The sequence below is a fragment of the Nesoenas mayeri genome, assembly GCF_963082525.1.
Source record: "Nesoenas mayeri genome assembly, chromosome: 1".
In the NCBI taxonomy this organism is placed as follows: Eukaryota; Metazoa; Chordata; class Aves; order Columbiformes; family Columbidae; genus Nesoenas; species Nesoenas mayeri.
This window is the reverse complement of record NC_137541.1, coordinates 118080122-118099403: the sequence shown is the minus strand read 5'-3', so window position 1 is coordinate 118099403 and position 19282 is coordinate 118080122. Positions and strand designations below refer to the sequence as shown.

The following is a 19282-nucleotide window of genomic DNA, read 5'->3' as shown; positions in this document are numbered from 1 at the left end:
CCTCAACATTCTGTGATTCTTTTAGCTGAAATGTTCCTTTTTTACTTTACTGTCAACACTTCAAAGAGACACCAACTCCTTCCCTGTTGCTATCTTGTACTGGTAAAACAGATGTAAGAGATTAAAAATGGTAGAAGAAAAAACAGAAATCTTTGGCAAAAATAAATTTTGGAGGAAAAAAGGGATATTCATTAATATGGTTTTTAAAATATAATTTGTGGGTAGATGGGTCAGCGTGTTCCTGTTTGTTGAAAAATCTTGTTCAGTGTAGCCATTTTCAGTAGGGAAAAAGAAAGCAGAGGTGAAAATGACACTAATTTCTTCAGATCTAATAACACACTGTCGTTTAGTGTTCATTTGTGTTGTGGCTGAACTTAAAATTCAGCTTTCTTCGTTCAGACCTAAAATGTGGATTTTTGTCTTCAAACAAGAACAGCCATTCACTTGTAGTGTACAACTGTATGTATGTCTACGAACCTGGATATGATTATTCATACACGGAAATTAATTTGTCAGCAGATGGGATTTCACTGTGGTTGTATGTCTGGCTGGAGTTATCTTGGCTGAGATGGAAATCATTCTACTTAGACTGATTATACAAGATAACACTTCATTAACTTTCGTGAATTGGTTACTTGTAGATCTTAATATATTTGTTTCATTTGCAGTAAAACACTCAAGGTAAGAGATACACTGAACTGGAGTTTAACTTTTTTTTAAACACCTCTGTCAAAAATGTTAATCATATTTTTTTTCAGCCAGTCTACCATTATAGGTAATTTTAAACAAAAATCTTTGCTTGGATATTTTGATTGATTATCAGCATTTCATAGATATAAGACAAAGCATTTTGGCCAAAAAATCTTGAAGCTTTTTCCATTTCTCTGCAATAACTAAGAATTTATCAATTTTATGAGTAAGAAAGAAAAATGGAGTTTAAAATATTTTAGTAGAGTGGACATTTCTAAGCTGAAGGTTTGAAGAAGCCGTCTTGCTAAATTAATACTATTAAATTAACTAAAATCAGTGAAAAACAAATTATTCGTTAATAGATGTTGTAAAGGAAGTTAAAACCTAAAATAAATACATAAAGAAACATCTATAAAGTAAATAAATTAATGCTTAAGTAAGAATGTTGTGGTGCAAGCATTGTGATTAGGACCTTGAGATATAATAAAACCTACTTCCCAATTATTTTGCCGCTAAGCATAAAAATAGGAATTTTATTCGTATATTAGCCATTGCTCTGAAATATTTAAGATTAATTCTCCATTGGATTAATGTGTTGGACCATGTCAGCACCAACATTAATAATAATAAAACCCCTGCTTCAAACCAGAGTATGAGAAAAGTGTATGGAATTTAAAATATTTCTTATTTACTACATGGTAAATAGTACTGATTCGTACTGCTGGTTTGAAGAAAATGAATGTTTTTTCCTTTCAGCCTGACCTTTTTGCATATATGTTCAAGCATTTTAGAGTTACAGGAGCCCTTCATATATAACAAACTTAGTAAACAGATTTTTGAAGTTGTATTTGTAGTTGTGCAAGCACTGTCTGAATTTTGTATTCCACCTATAATTCCTGAACTAAACACTAAAACGCCTTTGTTCTAAAAATACATTGTTCCACAGAATGAGAAATATGCAGCATTTCTATCCAAAATTTAATTAAAAAAATGGAAGTGTTCATGACAATAGGCTTCAAAAGTGTCTTTTTTCACACAGGATATACAAGAGACACATCATTTCTTGCAATGGTGGTGGATATTGTCCAGGAGCTGAAGCAACAGAATTCTAACCTGGTGTATGGTAAGGATGTGTATTGTAATCCTTTGTGCATCATCATTGTGGATGTCCATCATTTGCCTGTTTTAGAATGAAAATGCTGGTCTGATGTTACCTGGCATTTCACAGCCATCTTGTGCTCTGATCTGGCTGGGACCAGCTGTGGCTCCAGTGAAATTTTGCTTTAGCATTGCCTGAGTGTTGAGGGAGTTACCAAAAGGCATAAAATGAGAAGGATAAAAAAAGTATGTTTCTTGCACTGTGCTGTCCAAAGGAGAATGTGCCTTGAGGACTGATTGCATCAAAGAAAGGCTTGGAAAATCCCAGCTGGCTGCTGCTGGTGGGAGTTGAGTGGCGCAGGCTGGAGGTGCTGGTAGCTGAACCCTCTCCTTGATTTCCAAGTCAGTCAGAAGCAGGATGGACTCTCAGGTGTTGCCCTGCCATGATTTCATGTTACATGCCAGAAGAAGTGTCTTATTGTGCCTTATAAGCTTCATAATTTAGCTTAAACTCCAAGGCTTTTTTAACTCTGGTGCCCTCTGCTAAGATTACCTGGGACCCCTCAAAGAGCAAGAGACTCTAGCAACTGCCGTCATTATAACATGTCATGTCAGGCTTAAACCTGTGAGAAAAGATTCTCCTCTATCCTTCCTGACTCTGAGTGTTTCAGGACTTTTGAACATAAACAGCACAGGTTTGAATTGAGCAAAACATTTAGAGTGACAAAGCACAGTCAGTGGGGATCTGGTGGGATAAAAAACTGTGATTGATGGTCTGAGCCTGTCATCTTCAGGTTCAGTAAACTGTGTGGTCAGGAAGCATCTAGAATGGTTTGCAGGGTTGGCAAAGTGACTTAAAAATAACAAAGCACAGTTCTCACTTAGAAAAATGTAGGGGAGATACCTTCATGAGCTCCCCTTTTGTTGCTTTTTAGCAGTTACTAGCACTGTTGCATTGTCAGATTCTCCAGAGCCTGGTACTAGTAACTGAAAGCTAAAAACTCTGTCGGAGTATAAGCAGAAAGAAACATCTAGCTGTATAGAACAGGAAGGAAGTGGTCAGATAGAACACAGCTAGGCTTCTAACATCCTTTATATTTAACAAGTAGATTATAATGTAAGAAAAAAACCTTAAAATTTAAAAGAAATTACCCCTGTTTTACCTATATAAACTTCCTTAAATACTGATTTAGCATTGCTTTGATACCTTTGGATATTTATTTCTTTTTTATCTTGCTAAAAACTCTTTTAATGCAATGAACAATGTTCCTTTTTAAATTACAAGGCTAAGCTGTTTCCTCACTTTGAAGCTGGAGGCACTTGGAATATGTTGCTAATACTGCTGGTGATTCAGAACCTGTGCCAAATGTGTGTTAATATTATTACACCAAGTATGAGTTTATGTACTTTGCTGTGGATTTTCCTTTTTTACATGTACACACAGCATTTTGGGGTGTACATTTGGCATGTGTCTTTTTACACTAAACTAAAAATAGGACTCTGTTAGCTTCTCACATGTCTCTTCTCCATCTTGCTACTATTCCAGAGGTTTGGGTTGGGGGGTGAAGGGAAGGGCTCTCTCTGCATTCTCAGTAACAAAAGTCCCTTTACTCCCAGCAGTCAGTCCCTCTCATCCTCATCACCTTTAGACATAACATGGAAGCAGGTAGGAGAGGGTGACTACAACTTTCTGACAGTTGTTTAAGACACGAGGCTTACTCTTTCAGAATTGGCAGCTGCCAGTTACAAATTTCAGGTTGAGCGTGCTGCAAGAGCTCTGAGAGTATATAAGCTATCGGGTGCTCAGTGCTGTTACACAGTCACTACTGTTACCTAAAACTTTCCCCTCCCACCAGGGTCTCTGTAACTGTACCCCATTTCTAAAGCTAAATTTGTTCTGTTACAGTATGCGATCCAGTGATGGGTGACAAATGGAATGGAGAAGGCTCTATGGTTAGTACTATTTGGTTGGATTCTCTGTATAGTGAATATTTGCTATATAAAGATTTATAAAGATAAATTAACTAAGCTACTTCACCTAAGTGTGGCTTTGGATCCCATCATCAAGTAAGTTTGTACTTTAATTTCCTGTATTTGAATGAGTTTAATATCTGGGTAGAATTATGGCTGCATAGCCCTGGGATTATTTCTAACTCTCTGCTGAGACAAGAGGTGGAATACAGGCCCTGTCCTCAGGAAAATATTCCCCCGCTCCCCCTCCTTGTCTCACTGGAGTTCCCTCATCTTCTGTCAAGAGCTGTTTAGGCTGGTAGCCTGTCTGGCATTGTCAGTGATGGTGTGAATTGACACACCACTTGACCCTAAATGAAGATGATGTATTTTGTGTGAGATCCAACAGCTGTTAGCAGTTGGGCTGTGATCAGTAACAGAAAGGTTCTGTGTGCCAGCACCAGCCTACACTGGCAAAGAAACATTCCTTTTTGACCACAACTAGCAAATAATTTCAGTAAAAATGCAATGTGGGAAGACATCAGCAATAGTAATATTTTATATTTTCTTCTACCTTAGCTAGTCATGCACTTTGAATTGCTCTTTGTCCTCATACTTTTTTACAGTTTCCCTGCTCATAAAATATCACATGAGTAGCACTTAGTAATAAATTTGCTGTTGTTCTTCTGTTCTATTCTTTCATTTTACATCTGTTGCAATATTTGTTGTCCTTGGCTGTTTCTAACAAGGCAGAGATCTAGCAGCTCTAGAGTGGCCTTGCAAAGCTTTAGCTCTTGGGAGAAGTCATAACCATGGGCCTACCTCCATCTTTTGGTTGGAAGATAAGGTAGATGGAAGGAGAGGAGAGTATTTAACAGGCAACCCACCAACTCATTCCTGCCATAAAAAGTAAAAAAATAATTATTTTAAATGCCTTGGTTTAGACATGACCTGGTCCCGCATTTCTGTCTAAAGGAAGAGTCTCCGTGGCATCATTGCCTCCCCATGGCTGCATGACTGAGCTCTGTGTCAATGTGGTGGGTGTTCTGGTAGCACCTCAGGGTCAACACTGTGGTGGGATTTTAGCTGTTGCTGATACAATTGGGAGACAGTAACACACAGGCACATGTATACATGCATCCTACCCTACATAGCTTATGAGACTAGCAGAGAAAATAAAACACAGACAAAAGAGGGTATTAATCCTGATTTAACAAATGGGGTTCTACCAAAGAATATCAGTTACTAGTAAACAATGAACTTTAATAAAAAAAGTTTTATTATATTGAATGATAGCAGGACTTGGGGAGGTGGGGTGACCCCTGTACCCCAGTGTGTGCCAAAACAGCTGATGCTTTTCAGCTTTGAGTCTGAAGAGGACACAGGCTGGTGGGCTCCTGTTACATCTTAGTGCACGTCACCTGCTTAGACAACCGAGCTCCCTTTGCCAATGAGCTGTATTTAGCTAATGAAGATGGGATAGAGACGGCACAGACAGACAGACAGAAAGGGGAGCATTGGCCCTCAGCGCTTGAAGAGCTGATTCTGCAGGCACTGTTGGTGTTTTGTTAGACTTGGGTGCAACACAGACAAAACATTTTTAATGTCTGTATCAGAACTGCTTTATAGATTAAGTTGTACCAAACAAATTACAAATGTGATTCTTGTTCATACATATTGATGTTCAGCACACCCTAGAAATGCTGCACTGAAAGGAGGCAAAATAACACGTAGCATGGATGTTACTTGTTCCACAATACAACACAATCACTGTGGCCACACACTGCTCAGCAAAGGGCCTCTGTACTGTAGGTACGACAACAAAGTACTTTATTTCAGATGTAAGGATGTGAGAGGTTTTCCCATGTTGGGACACTGTATTTGTTCATGCTGCTGTGTCACCTTGATATGAGGGAACCTCAAAGATCTTAATCCCAGGCACAACTTCTGTTTAATGGTGCCAGTTAAGGCCTGTCTGCTTAGTGATGCTTCCCATCATCTCCAGTGAAAGAAGAGCTGTTGGTTATACTGTCACCAGCTGGAGGATGTGCTGCCACTTGAGTTACTGCTGCCTAACAGTACACAGGGAGCTGTCAGGTTACTTCATGACAGCGTGAGTGGTAGTTGAGGGAAGGGGAATTGTAGTCCTACATCACAGATGCTGCTGACAACATTCAATACTGTTTCTTCTCCTCTAGTATGTGCCGAAGGATCTCCTCCCAGTTTACAGGGACAAAGTGGTACCTGTTGCCGATATCATTACTCCTAACCAGTTTGAAGCTGAGTAAGTACTTATTTTCTTTTATAGCCAAATAAACTTGGGGATAAAAGCAGGAGAGACTGATACCCATTATTTTATTTGTCTCAATACAGTGCCATATGTATATGTGTGTTGGGTTTTAGTTTTTAGCTGTTACTTTCGAGTGGTGCTTTTCAGCAAACTTCCAACTGTTCCATATTGAAACCAATTAAAAAAACCTGGAAATTATGTGAGGAAAAGATTTCTCTTGTTTTCTCCAGTCACTCATTTTCTCCAGACGCCTGTATATAGTGTGGGTTGAAAAAACACGTCTCTTCCCTTCCCCATCCTTACCCATTTCTAGGAAAATGTTTATGATATGTCAGAATATCAGAACTGAACTAATTTGACTCAACTCCCCCAAAATTAGATTCAGAAGTACCACCATGGCAATATCTCATAGGAGTTAAGAATTTAGATGACTACTGCTCATGCTGTCTACATAGCTGTCACTCTGGTCAGGAGATCAGCTGTTGCCATACATCACAGGCTGTCCCCTAAGCGGGAGGGAGCAGCTACATGGGAGGTGGAGAGAAGACACTTGTGAGGGAATTTTACGATATTGGGATCTCTAAAGGAGACAGGTTAGGACTGGTGCGAGTCTGCTTCAGAAGCACTGTGTATCTGTGCATGTAATTTTTAAAGGCAGTTGTCTGGTACAGCAGACCATACAAACTGTTTAGGCCTGTATGGTGCGGTCCAAGCCTTCCTCCTTTGAAAGAGTAAACAAAGCAGTCATTGCCTGGAGAACTTGGGCTATTTTAAGTCTTCTGTTTTATTCTCAGGTTACTCACTGGCAGGAAAATTCACACAGAAGAAGAAGCTTTAGAGGTAAGTAGGCAAGGAGTGGGATGTGTGAGGTCTCTTTATGCACTCCAGCCTGCAACGCTGCATTCTGCCATTTGTCTTTAACCTTGAAAACACTTTGACTTCTATCCATTCTCTCCATTTATCATTAAAGCTTGTGCACTCCAGCTGCAAAACTTTCTGTTGTAGTGTCAGATTTCCTGAAAGAACTAAAGGTAGAGGCGTCACAGTGGGAACGAGTAGATCTCTGTGAGCCTGTGTTCCTGGAGTGTAAGAAGGGTAGCAGCAGCACACATGGCAAGTAACCCCAAGCTGTCAGCGCTGTGGAAATGAGCTGGTTGGGGTGAAAACCCCGGGTGACCTCGGGCTTTAGAAACCTGCGTGAGTCGCTCCCTCTGCTGTCTGCATGTGAGTCGTGCAACAGCAGCGCTGAGTGCTGGGACAGGCGTTTCTCCTTCTCATAGAGACTGTTTTCAAGGAAGAGAGTTTACTAGCAAACTCTTACAAGGGTTAATTGCATACACTCTGAATCTCTTCCTGAAAGTGTTAGCTGGTGCTCTGTTTTATCTTCCTTAAGTTGATTCAAAAAGGATGAGACCTGGGTTGGAAAAAGGATAGACTCTGTAGATGAGAAACCTGACTGGGACTGATGGCCTTTGAGTGCTTCCTGGTGAAAGACAGACGAATCCACAGCCCTGTTTGCTGCTGTCATTGTTGTACAGAGGTGATAAATGGTCCTCAAATATGCTGCATTGAGGTGTAAGCATTTACACTTTTACACAAACTGAAGAAAATAAAATCTGCAGGGCTTAGTGATGAAGGACAAAATAGGAATATGGTTTTATTGGTGTCCTGAGAAGGGTGAGGTCTTTCTTTTGCTGACTAGCCAAGTGCTTTCATAATCGACTGAGGTTATTTCTTCCAGTTTGGTTTTGAACTTCAAAGGAACACACAATCTTTAAACAAACAGGAGCTGCAGTGGCACCCTGGAGAGGAGCTGTGGTCTGTCAGCCCAAATGTTTGTTGTTTTTTTTCCTCCAGCAACGTCATGCAACATGGGTAGATTACCATGTCTTCACGAAAGGAAGCAGTTCCAAAGATCTCAGCTCTTTTTTTTTTTTTTCACCTTCTCCCGTTTTATTAATGCGTTACCCTACTCTGCTGGGCAAGGGTGGTGAACTGTGCTTCATGCCACTAAGTGCTCACTACAGCTCAGTTCTTCTATTCTCACCCTCACCAGTGGAGCCACAGTCTTGAGAGCACCACTGTTAGCTGAGCAGCATTTAGTTTTAGGTTTGCGTATTTCATCTGTGAACACGAGTTGCATGTACTAAACAATTTTACAAGTTATTTTTCTGACAGTCTTTGATTCATGTGCTAGGTCTTATTTGTGATGAGTTTTTAAAAATCTCTTCTAAAGAGATAGAATTATATTTAGGAATGGAAACATTTTAAAAATAATTGCTTGCAGGATATTATATTTTCATCCAATGGTCTCCCCAGCTGCATGTCAGATATAGGTCTATCCCTCTGAGCAATAATCCATCCTGGAATTTGTCCCCTTCGGAGGAGGTAGAAATCCCGTCGTCACTTTCCATGGTGAAGTGATTTTATACATATCTTTAGCAAGACTAGTGACAACAGTATAGTCGTCTAACATAAAATTAAATATGACCTAATATTAATTAGAAGGAGCTAAGTCTTGCAACTAGAAATACTGGTGATCAGATTCTTGGTGACTGAGAAATGAAATTGAGTTTAATGTTACTAGTTGATTATGTCAGCATATGCTGCTGCATTTATTGCTTCTTTAAAATCCAACTGATGTCTGTGCAGAGAGGTCTGGGAACTGAAGAAACTTGGAGGCTTGGGCAAGAAAGAAAAGCAACAGCGAATTAAAAAATAACAGAAATAAATCCTTATCATTAAGCTGCTCATGAGTCATAGGTAGCCCGAGAGGATTTTTAGTTAAATGCTTCTGGAGAATTAATATTTTATCTGTGTTTTATGCTAAACTCATTATTGAAGTCATTCTTTCTCCTGTGAAATCAAAATCACTTCTGTAGCAACCAATTATGATGTCAGAAGTAGGGTGTTCATGAGTTTTAAGTGAGGAACACAGGGTGGAAATATAATTGTGAAAGTACATGATTTATAGGTGTAATTTGGGGTTTCAAAGAGAATGAGAAATGCAGAATGAGACAGACACACCTGTGTGTCTGATTCAGCTCTTTTAACTCTTCATTTGTGCTAACTTACAAAGTAGTAGCTAAGTAAGACTTCATGATCTGGAGTTACTGTCTTTCTGAAAAGTGGACAATGGAGGAGTTTGCCTCAGTTGATGAGGACTGGGTTAGGGAGCAGTTAGGCAATCTGGACATCCATAAATCCGTGGGTCCGGATGGGATACACCCGCGGGTGCTGAGGGAGCTGGCTGAAGTCATTGCTGGACCGCTCTCCATCATCTTTGCCAAGTCTTGGGAAATGGGAGTGGTGCTTGAGGACTGGAGGAAAGCAAATGTCACTCCAGTTTTCAAAAAGGGCAAGAAGGAGGACCTGGGTAACTATAGACCGGTCAGCCTCACCTCCATCCCTGGGAAACTGATGGAGTGACTTATCCTTGGTGCCATCTTAAGGCATATCAGGGATAAGAGGGTCATTAGGGGCAGTCAGCATGGCTTCACCAAAGGGAAGTCGTACTTGACCAACCTCATTGACTTCTATGAGGACATAACAAGATGGACGGATGGTGGCAGAGCGGTGGATGTAGTCTACCTTGACTTGAGTAAGGCATTTCACACAGTCTCCCACAGCATCCTCACAGCTAAATTGAGGGAGTGTGGTCTGGATGACTGGGTAGTGAGGTGGACTGCGAATTGGCTGAAGGGAAGAAGCCAGAGAGTCATGGTCGATGGGGCGGAGTCTAGTTGGAGGCCAGTATCTAGAGGAGTGCCTCGAGGGTCAGTACTGAGGCCTATATTACTCAATATATTCATCAATGATTTGGATGAGGAAATAGAGTGTACTATCAGCAGGTTTGCTGATGACACCAAGCTGGGAGGAGTGGCTGACATACTAGAAGGTTGTGCTGCCATCCAGCAGGACCTGGACAGGCTGGAGAGTTGGGCAGGGAAAAATTTCATGAAATATAACAAGGGAAAGTGTAGAGTCTTACATCTGGGCAGGAACAACCCCAGGTTCCAGTATAAGTTGGGGAATGACCTATTAGAGAGCAGTGTAGGGGAAAGGGACCTGGGGGTCCTGGTGGACAGCAGGATGACCATGAGCCAGCACTGTGCCCTTGTGGCCAGGAAGGCCAGTGGCATCCTGGGGTGTATTAGAAGGGGGTGGTTAGTAGATCGAGAGAGGTTCTCCTTCCCCTCTACTCTGCCCTGGTGAGACCACACCTGGAATATTGTGTCCAGTTCAAGAAGGACAGGGAACTGCTGGAGAGAGTCCAGCGTAGGGCAACAAAGATAATTAAGGGAGTGGAGCATCTCCCTTATGAGGAAAGGCTGAGGGAGCTGGGTCTCTTTAGCTTGAAGAAGAGGAGACTGAGGGGTGACCTCATTAATGTTTACAGATATATAAAGGGTGTCACGAGGATGCAGCCAGGCTCTTCTCGGTGACAACCAGTGATAGGACAAGGTGTAATGGGTACAAACTGGAACACAAGGGGTTCCACTTAAATTTGAGAAGAAAATTCTTCCCAGTGAGGGTGACAGAGCACTGGAACAGGCTGCCCAGGGGAGTTGTGGAGTCTCCTACTCTGAAGGCATTCAAGACCTGCCTGGACACCTTCCTGTGTAACCTCATTTAGGTGTTCCTGCTCCGGCAGGGGGATTGGACTAGATGATCTTTCCAGGTCCCTTCCAATCCCTAACATTCTGTGATTCTGTGTTTCAAGCTGCCAGCTCAGTTGCATATTTGTTCTCTTATTATTTTGATAATATGTTCTGAAAACATGATGCAGACAAAAATTCTGATCACAGCTGAAACGATATTCTTTTCAGAGGAGGGTCCAAAGATAATACAAACAGAGATGCTTGTATATTTTAACAAGTGTGTACATTTCTGTATGGTTGCCCCTATTTAAAATTAATCTCCCTAATTCAATTGAGTGCTTTGAGTAGAAACTGTTTTCTTCTCTTTACAACAATGCCAAAAAAGGATGCTTGTCAAAAATCCTCAGTGCTATGAATGATGCAAGGTTTAATCAACACATATTGCAGTTACTGATTCCTGCCTTTTTGCACATGGAAAGGTAATGGATATGCTCCATGCCATGGGACCAGAGACTGTGGTGATCACAAGCTCAGATCTGCAGGCACCTCTAGGAAACGACTACCTAATTGCTCTGGGAAGCCACAGAAAAAGTAAGTCATGAACTCCCTCTTTAAACTGTGCTTTTTTTTAACTGTAGTGCATAGAAGGAGCTTAGATCCCTAAGCTAACTTCTTTTCGTACAGTGTATCAGTATATCAGAGAGCAATAAGAATGGAGCTGCTCTGTGAGGGAAGACAAGCTGGAAGCTGAGCATAGTCATAGCACAGGCAGAGCACTGTCCTCACCAACAGGGCACAGGCCCACAGTATCCGAATAAGGTAAGCAGAACAGGGGTATGGTGAGGACAGGTCCCATTGAGAGTCCAGTGATCATCAGAGAAAAGCGAGACAAGCCAGCTCCACGATCAATCTGGAAAATCCAGTCAGCAAGTCAGGGCTGTACACAGGTACACCTGCAACATAGCTCAGGCAAGGATGCTTGCACCTGGGCCTGAGCTGCTCTGGAGCTCCTGGGCAAGTGGGCAGAAGGTGCATGGGTGGAGGATGTCCTGGGTGAGGCGGGTCAGGGTTGTTAAAGCCTCTAGTAGTGGCCCTGACAAGTAGTAATGGTGTAAAAGAGGAGTTTTGAATGCTTTCATGAAAAGTTACTTTGCCCTGTTGGTGGATTGTTCCTCATCTGGTGGGCTGTAAAATGTCCTTCTGCTTCTTTATATCCCCTTTTATACCATCACCAGGATTCACTGTGTATTTGGACTGTCACAGGATGCTTTTACGTGAGAAGGGCATAGTTATGTGGGGTGGTATATGATCTAGTTTCTTGTTCATTTAAGTGATCCAAATGTGGACATCACATTCTGGACTGCTGAGAGACAGAAAAAGTATATTTAAAACGGACTTGATTAAGAATCAATTGGTGTCTCTTAGCACTCAGTACATGTCAGGTCTGGAAGAAGCCTGGTCATTCCAGTGGTGATTACAGTATGACACACAGATCAGATATTCTCTGCTGATGTCCACAGCTGCTCTTGTCCCTCCATACAACCAAGAGATACTCTAGGTTATGGTTTGCGATGTCCCATCTAGGATTCAGCAGGCTCCATATATATGCAGTTTCCTGATCAAGCTGCTGCTTCTGTCTAAATAAAAACAGGTAGCTCTCAGTCCTTTGTGAAAATAAAGGTGCTAGCTAACTCTTTCCTCTTAAGTATGTACAGTATATAAGTTCTAAATGCAATCCCAACTTGGCAAAGTTTTTTAAGGTTGCACCTTTTAAAAGAGCTGGTACAAAATTTACAATAGTCCTTAGCATCTTTATGATCCAAACAACAAAGGAATTCAAGTCTGGTAATCACTTTTAAATTATATTAAGTGCTCTTGTATTAATTGCTCAGTCTGTTATCTAACTGTCTATCTGTGCTGTAGCTAATGCAGATGGTACCAAGGTGACACAAAGAATTCGAGTGGAGTCTCCTAAAGTGGATGCTGTCTTCGTTGGAACAGGAGACTTGTTCGCTGCTATGCTTTTGGCATGGACACATAAGCATCCAAACAATTTGAAGGTATAGGGGAGGTTATTCTTCTTTCCACAAGTTTAGATTCTGTTTCTTTTTAAATTACTTTTAATCTATGACCTTATTTAAAGACTGTCTTCTGTTTTGACTTGTTTTTCCTCACCTCAGAAGAAAAAAAAAAAAAAACAAACAACGCAGAATTTCCCTTTTCCCAAAACATTTTAGCTTGTATAACTTTGTACGGTCAAATTTCAGTCATACAGATTTTGTAGTTTTGCCATATGACTTGTTGTTCTCTCTGGAGAGAGAGACTGTGTGTGCATGTTTGTAAGTATATTTTTTACACTCACTTCATAATCAGTAGTGAAAATAATTTATCAGGTCTGTTTTTCTTTCCCTTGAGTGCACAGAGTCCTTGTTACAGGTGTGTGGTTTCTAATACCTGTTTTGGCAGAATTAAGAGAGTCTAATTTTTTTTTCCTCAAACTCTGTGATTCGTAGTTGTCATCCTGTTTACATCTTGTCACTCATGTTTGCGTCTAAATATTATTATTATTTCAAAATCACTGCTATTAAACAAGGCAGCTGCAATTTTACTAAAACCTGAATATATTATGCTAACACAGGTGGCGTGTGAAAAGACTGTGTCAGCCATGCAACATGTTCTGCAAAGGACCATTAAGAGTGCAAAAGGTAATTCATGGATACCTTGTTCTCTTGTCCTGTCTGAATTTGCATCAGAAGAAACATTCAGAGAGCTTTCTGGCTTTCCTGACTGAAGGCAAGCCCTCTAAGGGCAGCAGAAACAGCCAGAGAATTTACGGAGTGACAGGTTGGTGGTCTTGTCAGTGCATGTTCCTCACTGTGTCCTCCAGGCCTATTTTTGACAACACCCGACGGAAGATGTCACTGTTCAGCTTATAGTGGGACTGCTTGGCTGCTTTGCAGAACAGTGGTGGAAGATCTTGAGGAAATGCTGAGTTTGACGTGCAAGAGAACTGCTGTTCTAAGACTAGCGCTCTCACTTGCCCTTTAAGTGTGTGTGTTTAGTATTGATAGGAGTTATTGAACTAGTAATAAACAGTCTGCTTGCTGTATTGGCCATGTGAAGAGCAATTTTTTTTTTTTCAGCTTCTCTCCCCTTGGAATTCCCACATCTTTCAATTCCTAAGGAAATCCAGATGGGATCTGTACTTTCTCAGACCATGTCTGTGTTACTTTCTAGTAACAGCAGAGCTGTGTTTCTTTCCTAGAGAGGGGGTGATAAAAATCACAGTGCTGACCTGGATCTTCCACCTTGGAAGGCTTTTGCCGGGATAGTAAGGGAGACTGGAAAGGGAAGGAGGGTAGAAAAAATAGTGGGGTAACAGAACAATGCAACTTGTGTCTTTCTATACTGCTATTTTTAATGGCATTCTGTTGTAATCTTTTTAGCACAAGCTGGAGAAGGAAACAAACCAAACTCAGCCCAGCTGGAACTGAGAATGGTCCAAAGCAAAAAGGACATAGAAAACCCAGAGATCATAGTGAAAGCTACCGTGTTATAAAGGCCGTATGTCTCCAATAACGCACAATGTATTGATGTCCTCATTTCTTTCCTGTAAACTGTAATATTTGCCTTAGATCTGTGACAGAAACCTGACTTTCATGAAATAGTGTCCAGCATAGGCAGATATCCACTCTCAGACATATGTGCTGGCCTTGCTCAGTTTCAGAAACAGTTAGTGTGTATTGACGCATATTACCAGGTATCAAAAAGGCTGTCAAGTTAACTCAGTGTGTGTAATTACCCAGGACAAGAGAGTACAATGTTCCTGCCTTGCCAAAGACTTCAGATGTTTGACTGTCTGGAAAATACATTTCAAGATAGTGAATGCAGCTGGCTCTATGCTCCCTTTTCCTGCACATAGCTGGTTGGCTACCTACCCTGGTATTCAGTATCCCAGCTGCTATGAAACTAAGCAGAGTTAAAACTGCACACCAAGTTCTGGTTGTGTGTAGGAGTACTTGGAAGATGTTTGGCATTTAAGTACTCTGAAGTGACCTTGAGGTGTCATTCATGTTACTCACAACTGCTCCTTGTTTCTTGTCTGTGAACAGCTGCACGGTTTCAGTTTTTTGCAGGTGCTGGCTACTTCTAATGTCCATGAGTGCTTACAGTATCACAGTATTGCAGTATGTTTGGGATTGGAAGGGACCTCAAAAGATCATCTAGTCCAATCCCCCTGCTGGAGCAGGAACGCCTAGGTGAAGTCGCACAGGAACATGTCCAGGCGGGTTTTGAATGTCTCCAGAGAAGGAGACTCCACAACCTCCCTGGGCAGCCTGTTCCAGTGTTCTCTCACCCTTACTGAGAAGAAAATCTTGATCAATGATCTTCCAAAAGCTGCTCCAGAAAACATCTTCATTAGCAAGATAGTATCTTTATTTGGTAGCACCGATTAGAAGTTTGTAGTTCTACCTCTGAGGTCAGGTTTGATTCCTTGTTTAGCTTTTAACTAAAGGCAAACATTCTGTAAGGACGAAAGAGAAAGCAGGTCTCACTCTGGAAGCTGGCTACCCTAGTTTCTTCTTCATGGGTGGATGTATTTACAAACTACGTAGGGCACTTTCACTTCACAACAGTGAGCACCACTGGCAGGCTTATCAATGAAGCAGTGTGGTAAAAGTAACATTTTTAGTTTAGTAAGGTTTAGTAAGTTACATATGTTTACCAAATGCAGTGAAACGTACACAATTAATTTGTTCTCATGTAAGCCTCTGCAGTCTTTGCTGATTAGAGATGACAGGCATTATTATTAATGCATCTTTATTTCAAAATTCTGCTTCATAAGGCTTCAATGTGGGATTTTTAATAATTTCAGCATAGTATACATCACAGCCATATATACCAGAAGGACAGATATGCTGACAGGCACTGACCACTCAAACTTCCATATCATTTTTGTATGGGACTGAGGTTTTTACTTCTCCCAAGATGAGGTCTAGTGTGGTGTTAATTCCAAATTCAGTTGATGAGCTTTTTTTGTCTCAGGAGGCACAGGGAGATTAAAATTGCATTTTTGCTTGCAGTAACATGAAGCAAAGTTGCATTAGAGGAAATGGCTGAGCTTTGTTTGATTACCTGAGTATGCTCAGGAAACTCACTCATGGGTATCTCCCAGATACCTTTCCTGCCCCTTCCTCATCACACCTGCCTAACTGATGGCCTCACTTGCATAGCTTGGGAGTCCCCAGAAGAGCTGGTTTGGAGATTGCTTTGGCCACTGAAGTCTTCACTTATTCCACAATTTTTGTGGATTTTCTGCCATTTTACCTAGTAGAAAAGTAATTTATCCTTAAAGTGAAATTTTAGCTGAGCAGATTTTTTTCATGGAGTAAGATTTCATAATTAATACATTTCTGAAATCCCTTTTTTTCAGTATCTCCAAAGCAAATGAAATTTAAGAGATGAACACATTTTGCAGTAAATGTAAGAGATAAACTTCAGGCTTCCCCACTCAACAACTAATAATAATTTTGTTTCCTTTCACGCATTTGGCATTAAAAATGAAGAGAATATTCTTATGAGATTAGAATTTTAAGGAGCAGAAAAATTACCTAGAAAGCATGATTCTGCTGCCACAGTTTTTAGTAACCACTGCTGTGAAATAACTTTCTAGCAGTAATAATTTTGGTGATGTGAACAATTGTTAAGATTAGCAGTCAGTAACAGAGATGAGCTCATAGCTGATACCCAACATGTAAAAATACGTAAACTATCTTAACAGTGTGTATAAATATTGATGGGAAGCTGTGAAAAGAAGGAGCCAGATTCTCCGCAGCGGTGCCCAGCAAAGGTATAAGAGGCAATGTGCACAAATTGAAATACAGGAAATTCCATTTAAATGTAAAAACATAGAATTCACTGTGAAGATGATCAAACACTGGCACAGGCTACGCAGAGAGGTTGTGGCATCTCCATCCTTAGATATATTCAAAACCTGACTGAAGATGGCCCTGAGAAATCTTCTGTGTTTGATCTTGCTTGTGCAGGAGCATTGGACTAGATCATCTCCTGAGGTCCCTTCCAACCTCAACCGTTCTGTGAAGTACAATGAATTGCCTTTCTTTGCAGTGCTGTATTTTTAAATTGATGCATTTTTTTTTCTTCCTGAGACACAAACATTCAGAGAGGCTAGGAAATAGCTCAGTATTAATAACTTTTCCCCCTTTTTAGATCAGCTGCTTTTTGCTTGTACAGTTATACCAGGAATACAATTGCCTTTTTTGAGATAGTTGCTTTCAGCAATGATATTTAAATACTGTAGCTGGTGATGCATTTCAACAGTTGAATGCAAAAGGATTTTAACTGTTTCTAGCACTCTTTAAAGAAGTGTTGCATGTCATATTCCACACATGAGTTTATTTATCTTTTAAAATTAGAGTGTTCCACATGGAAGTGTGTAATCCCTACGATCCTCTTGGGAAGAAGGGATCAACATACTGAACGTCCCTGCCTGTATATATCATAGAATCATAGAATCATTTTGGTTGGAAGAGATCCTTAAGATCATTGAGTCCAACCATAATCTGTAAGATCATAAAGTCCAACCATAGCCTAAGCTAGCTCTAGCACTAAACCATGTCCCTAAGAGCCTCATCTATGTCTTTTAAACACCTCCATGGATGCTGACTCCACCACTTCCCTGGGCAGCCTGTTCCAGTGTCTGACAACCCTTTCCATGAATAAATGTTTCCTAATGTCCAGTCATGGTCGACTTCACAGCGTTATGCTTGACACCCTCACTCAGTTGTATCCAATTTTGCAGCTCCTATGGGCCACAGACAAAAATCTTCAGATGGTCAAGCTTTGAGACCTCTACTGTTGTCCCTCAGATTGCCAAGAATTAGGTAAATACCAGGAGCAGTTCACATGCAGTAAATGACACTTTCTCTCCAGGGTCCCATGGCTCCAGCACGGAGCAGGGTCTGGCAGCGGCTCCTGGGCACCAACTCCTGCAGACTGTGGGTTGCCCAGCACCCTTTGTACACATTGTGGCTTCACTGCCACTCACGTCCCTGGCTTGGGAGCTGCATGGGGCCAAACTGAGAGCCATATGTTGGCCATCCCTGCACTAGGGCTGTGCAAAATTGAGGTTCTTCACTTCTTCACACCAGGGGATCAACACAAGAGAGAAGCTCAAAATTGCCCTTTAATTTTTTTTGTTTTTCTAAAAACAACATTAAGTATGCACCATCAGAATGTGCTGTGGGAGAAACTCTGGCTGTTGTAAGCATGAACACATGGGAGAAGCCCTTTTAGTAAGTGTGAGACAGCACACTTGTTTTAGGCACTAAAAGCAGATTTTCACAAGGGAGCTGGTTTCCTCTGAAATAAAGAAGCTTGGAATTTAGGAAGCTTAAAGCTACCTTACAAACAGGATTTAATCTGTAACCATAATGAACCTAGATCTTGCTGTACAAGAGAGTGAGACGTTTGCTGGAGCAGTTTTTACGTGTCAGGTGTGATCTTTTCCCACTGCTTCAAAGAAAGAATCAGTCCAGTCATTCATACCTTCCTTAGAATCCATGACATATTTATGCTAAAAACAAAACAACAACAAAAAAGCACAAACCACGCAAACAAACTCCACCAAACCTGATAACAATACTAATGTGCTCAATTTACGAAAGTTAGTAGCTGGATTCCATAGCAATGGGCTGCTGGCTTTTCCTGCTTAAGTCCCTGGGAGTTTCTTATGTGATGCCTGTTTTAAATTCCCACTGACCTGATCTAAATTTGGTCAGGTCTATGTCTTCAGTGAAGAATTTGGCTTAACATCTCTTGCCAGGAACAAACACCAGAAATTATCTGTATATATATTCTATAGCTAAAGTTTTGTAGTCACAGCAGGCTAACAGGTATTTTAAAATGTTAAAGTATACATACTTAATACTTGGATGCATTTTTGTGTGAAGTTACACAGTGCTTTTCATAATGTTTGCAGAACAACATTCAAAGACTCAGCATAGTCCTGTCCAGTCTTTTATTCCCTCCTCTCTTCCTGCATGTGATACCTCTATCTGTTTCTGAGTTCCTGCTGTTTTTCTTGTGCAGCTGGAAAGAGTCTCAGGATTAGACAGCTGACCAATATTTGTTTAAGGGCCAGGAGGAGACTTATCAGTGTTGTCTAATCCACTTGCAGATCTTTAGGTAAAGAAAAATTGTTAGTCTAAACTAGTTTAGGTCCCGATTTATTACAGAGGAACAAGCACTTTAGCCCAGAGAAGGGAGTCAGTAAGTGGATAATCTTCCATGACCGTCCTAACAGCACGCGAGGTGTCTGTCACCCACCAGCCCAGCACTCACCAGTCAGGGACCTCTGACTCCGCTGCCGTGTGTGCTCCTGCGTGTACCCGGGCAGTTGGCAGTGGGGAAAGCTTCTCGTGCTGAAGTGCCCACTCACACGGGAGCAGTGAATGCTTTGTGGCCAGTCCGCTTCTCCAGCATTCTTTCCCTTACTGGAAGTAATTTATGTTGGATCCCCTTCTTTTCTGGAGTCACCCTGGCAGTGTATGTGATCAGCCATTTTGATGACTGCAAGTGCGCTCATTTGTGGAGCAATCGTGCAGGAGAGACCAAAAGTTGTTTACAAATG

General features: G+C 41.1%; 1 protein-coding gene across 1 annotated transcript in view; it reads left to right on the top strand.

The window, feature by feature from the left end:
• Positions 1–14188, top strand: part of PDXK (pyridoxal kinase) — a gene marked incomplete at both ends in the record, with an annotated part of 42715 nt that extends 28527 nt beyond the window's left edge. The window contains 8 exons of the mRNA XM_080363804.1: positions 1730–1813; positions 3695–3741; positions 5937–6022; positions 6823–6868; positions 11109–11220; positions 12553–12689; positions 13268–13334; positions 14076–14188. Coding sequence (XP_080219930.1) covers positions 1730–1813; positions 3695–3741; positions 5937–6022; positions 6823–6868; positions 11109–11220; positions 12553–12689; positions 13268–13334; positions 14076–14188 — 692 coding nt within the window. The remainder of the gene's footprint in view (positions 1–1729; positions 1814–3694; positions 3742–5936; positions 6023–6822; positions 6869–11108; positions 11221–12552; positions 12690–13267; positions 13335–14075) is intronic.
• Between the last annotated feature and the right edge of the window lie 5094 nt (positions 14189–19282).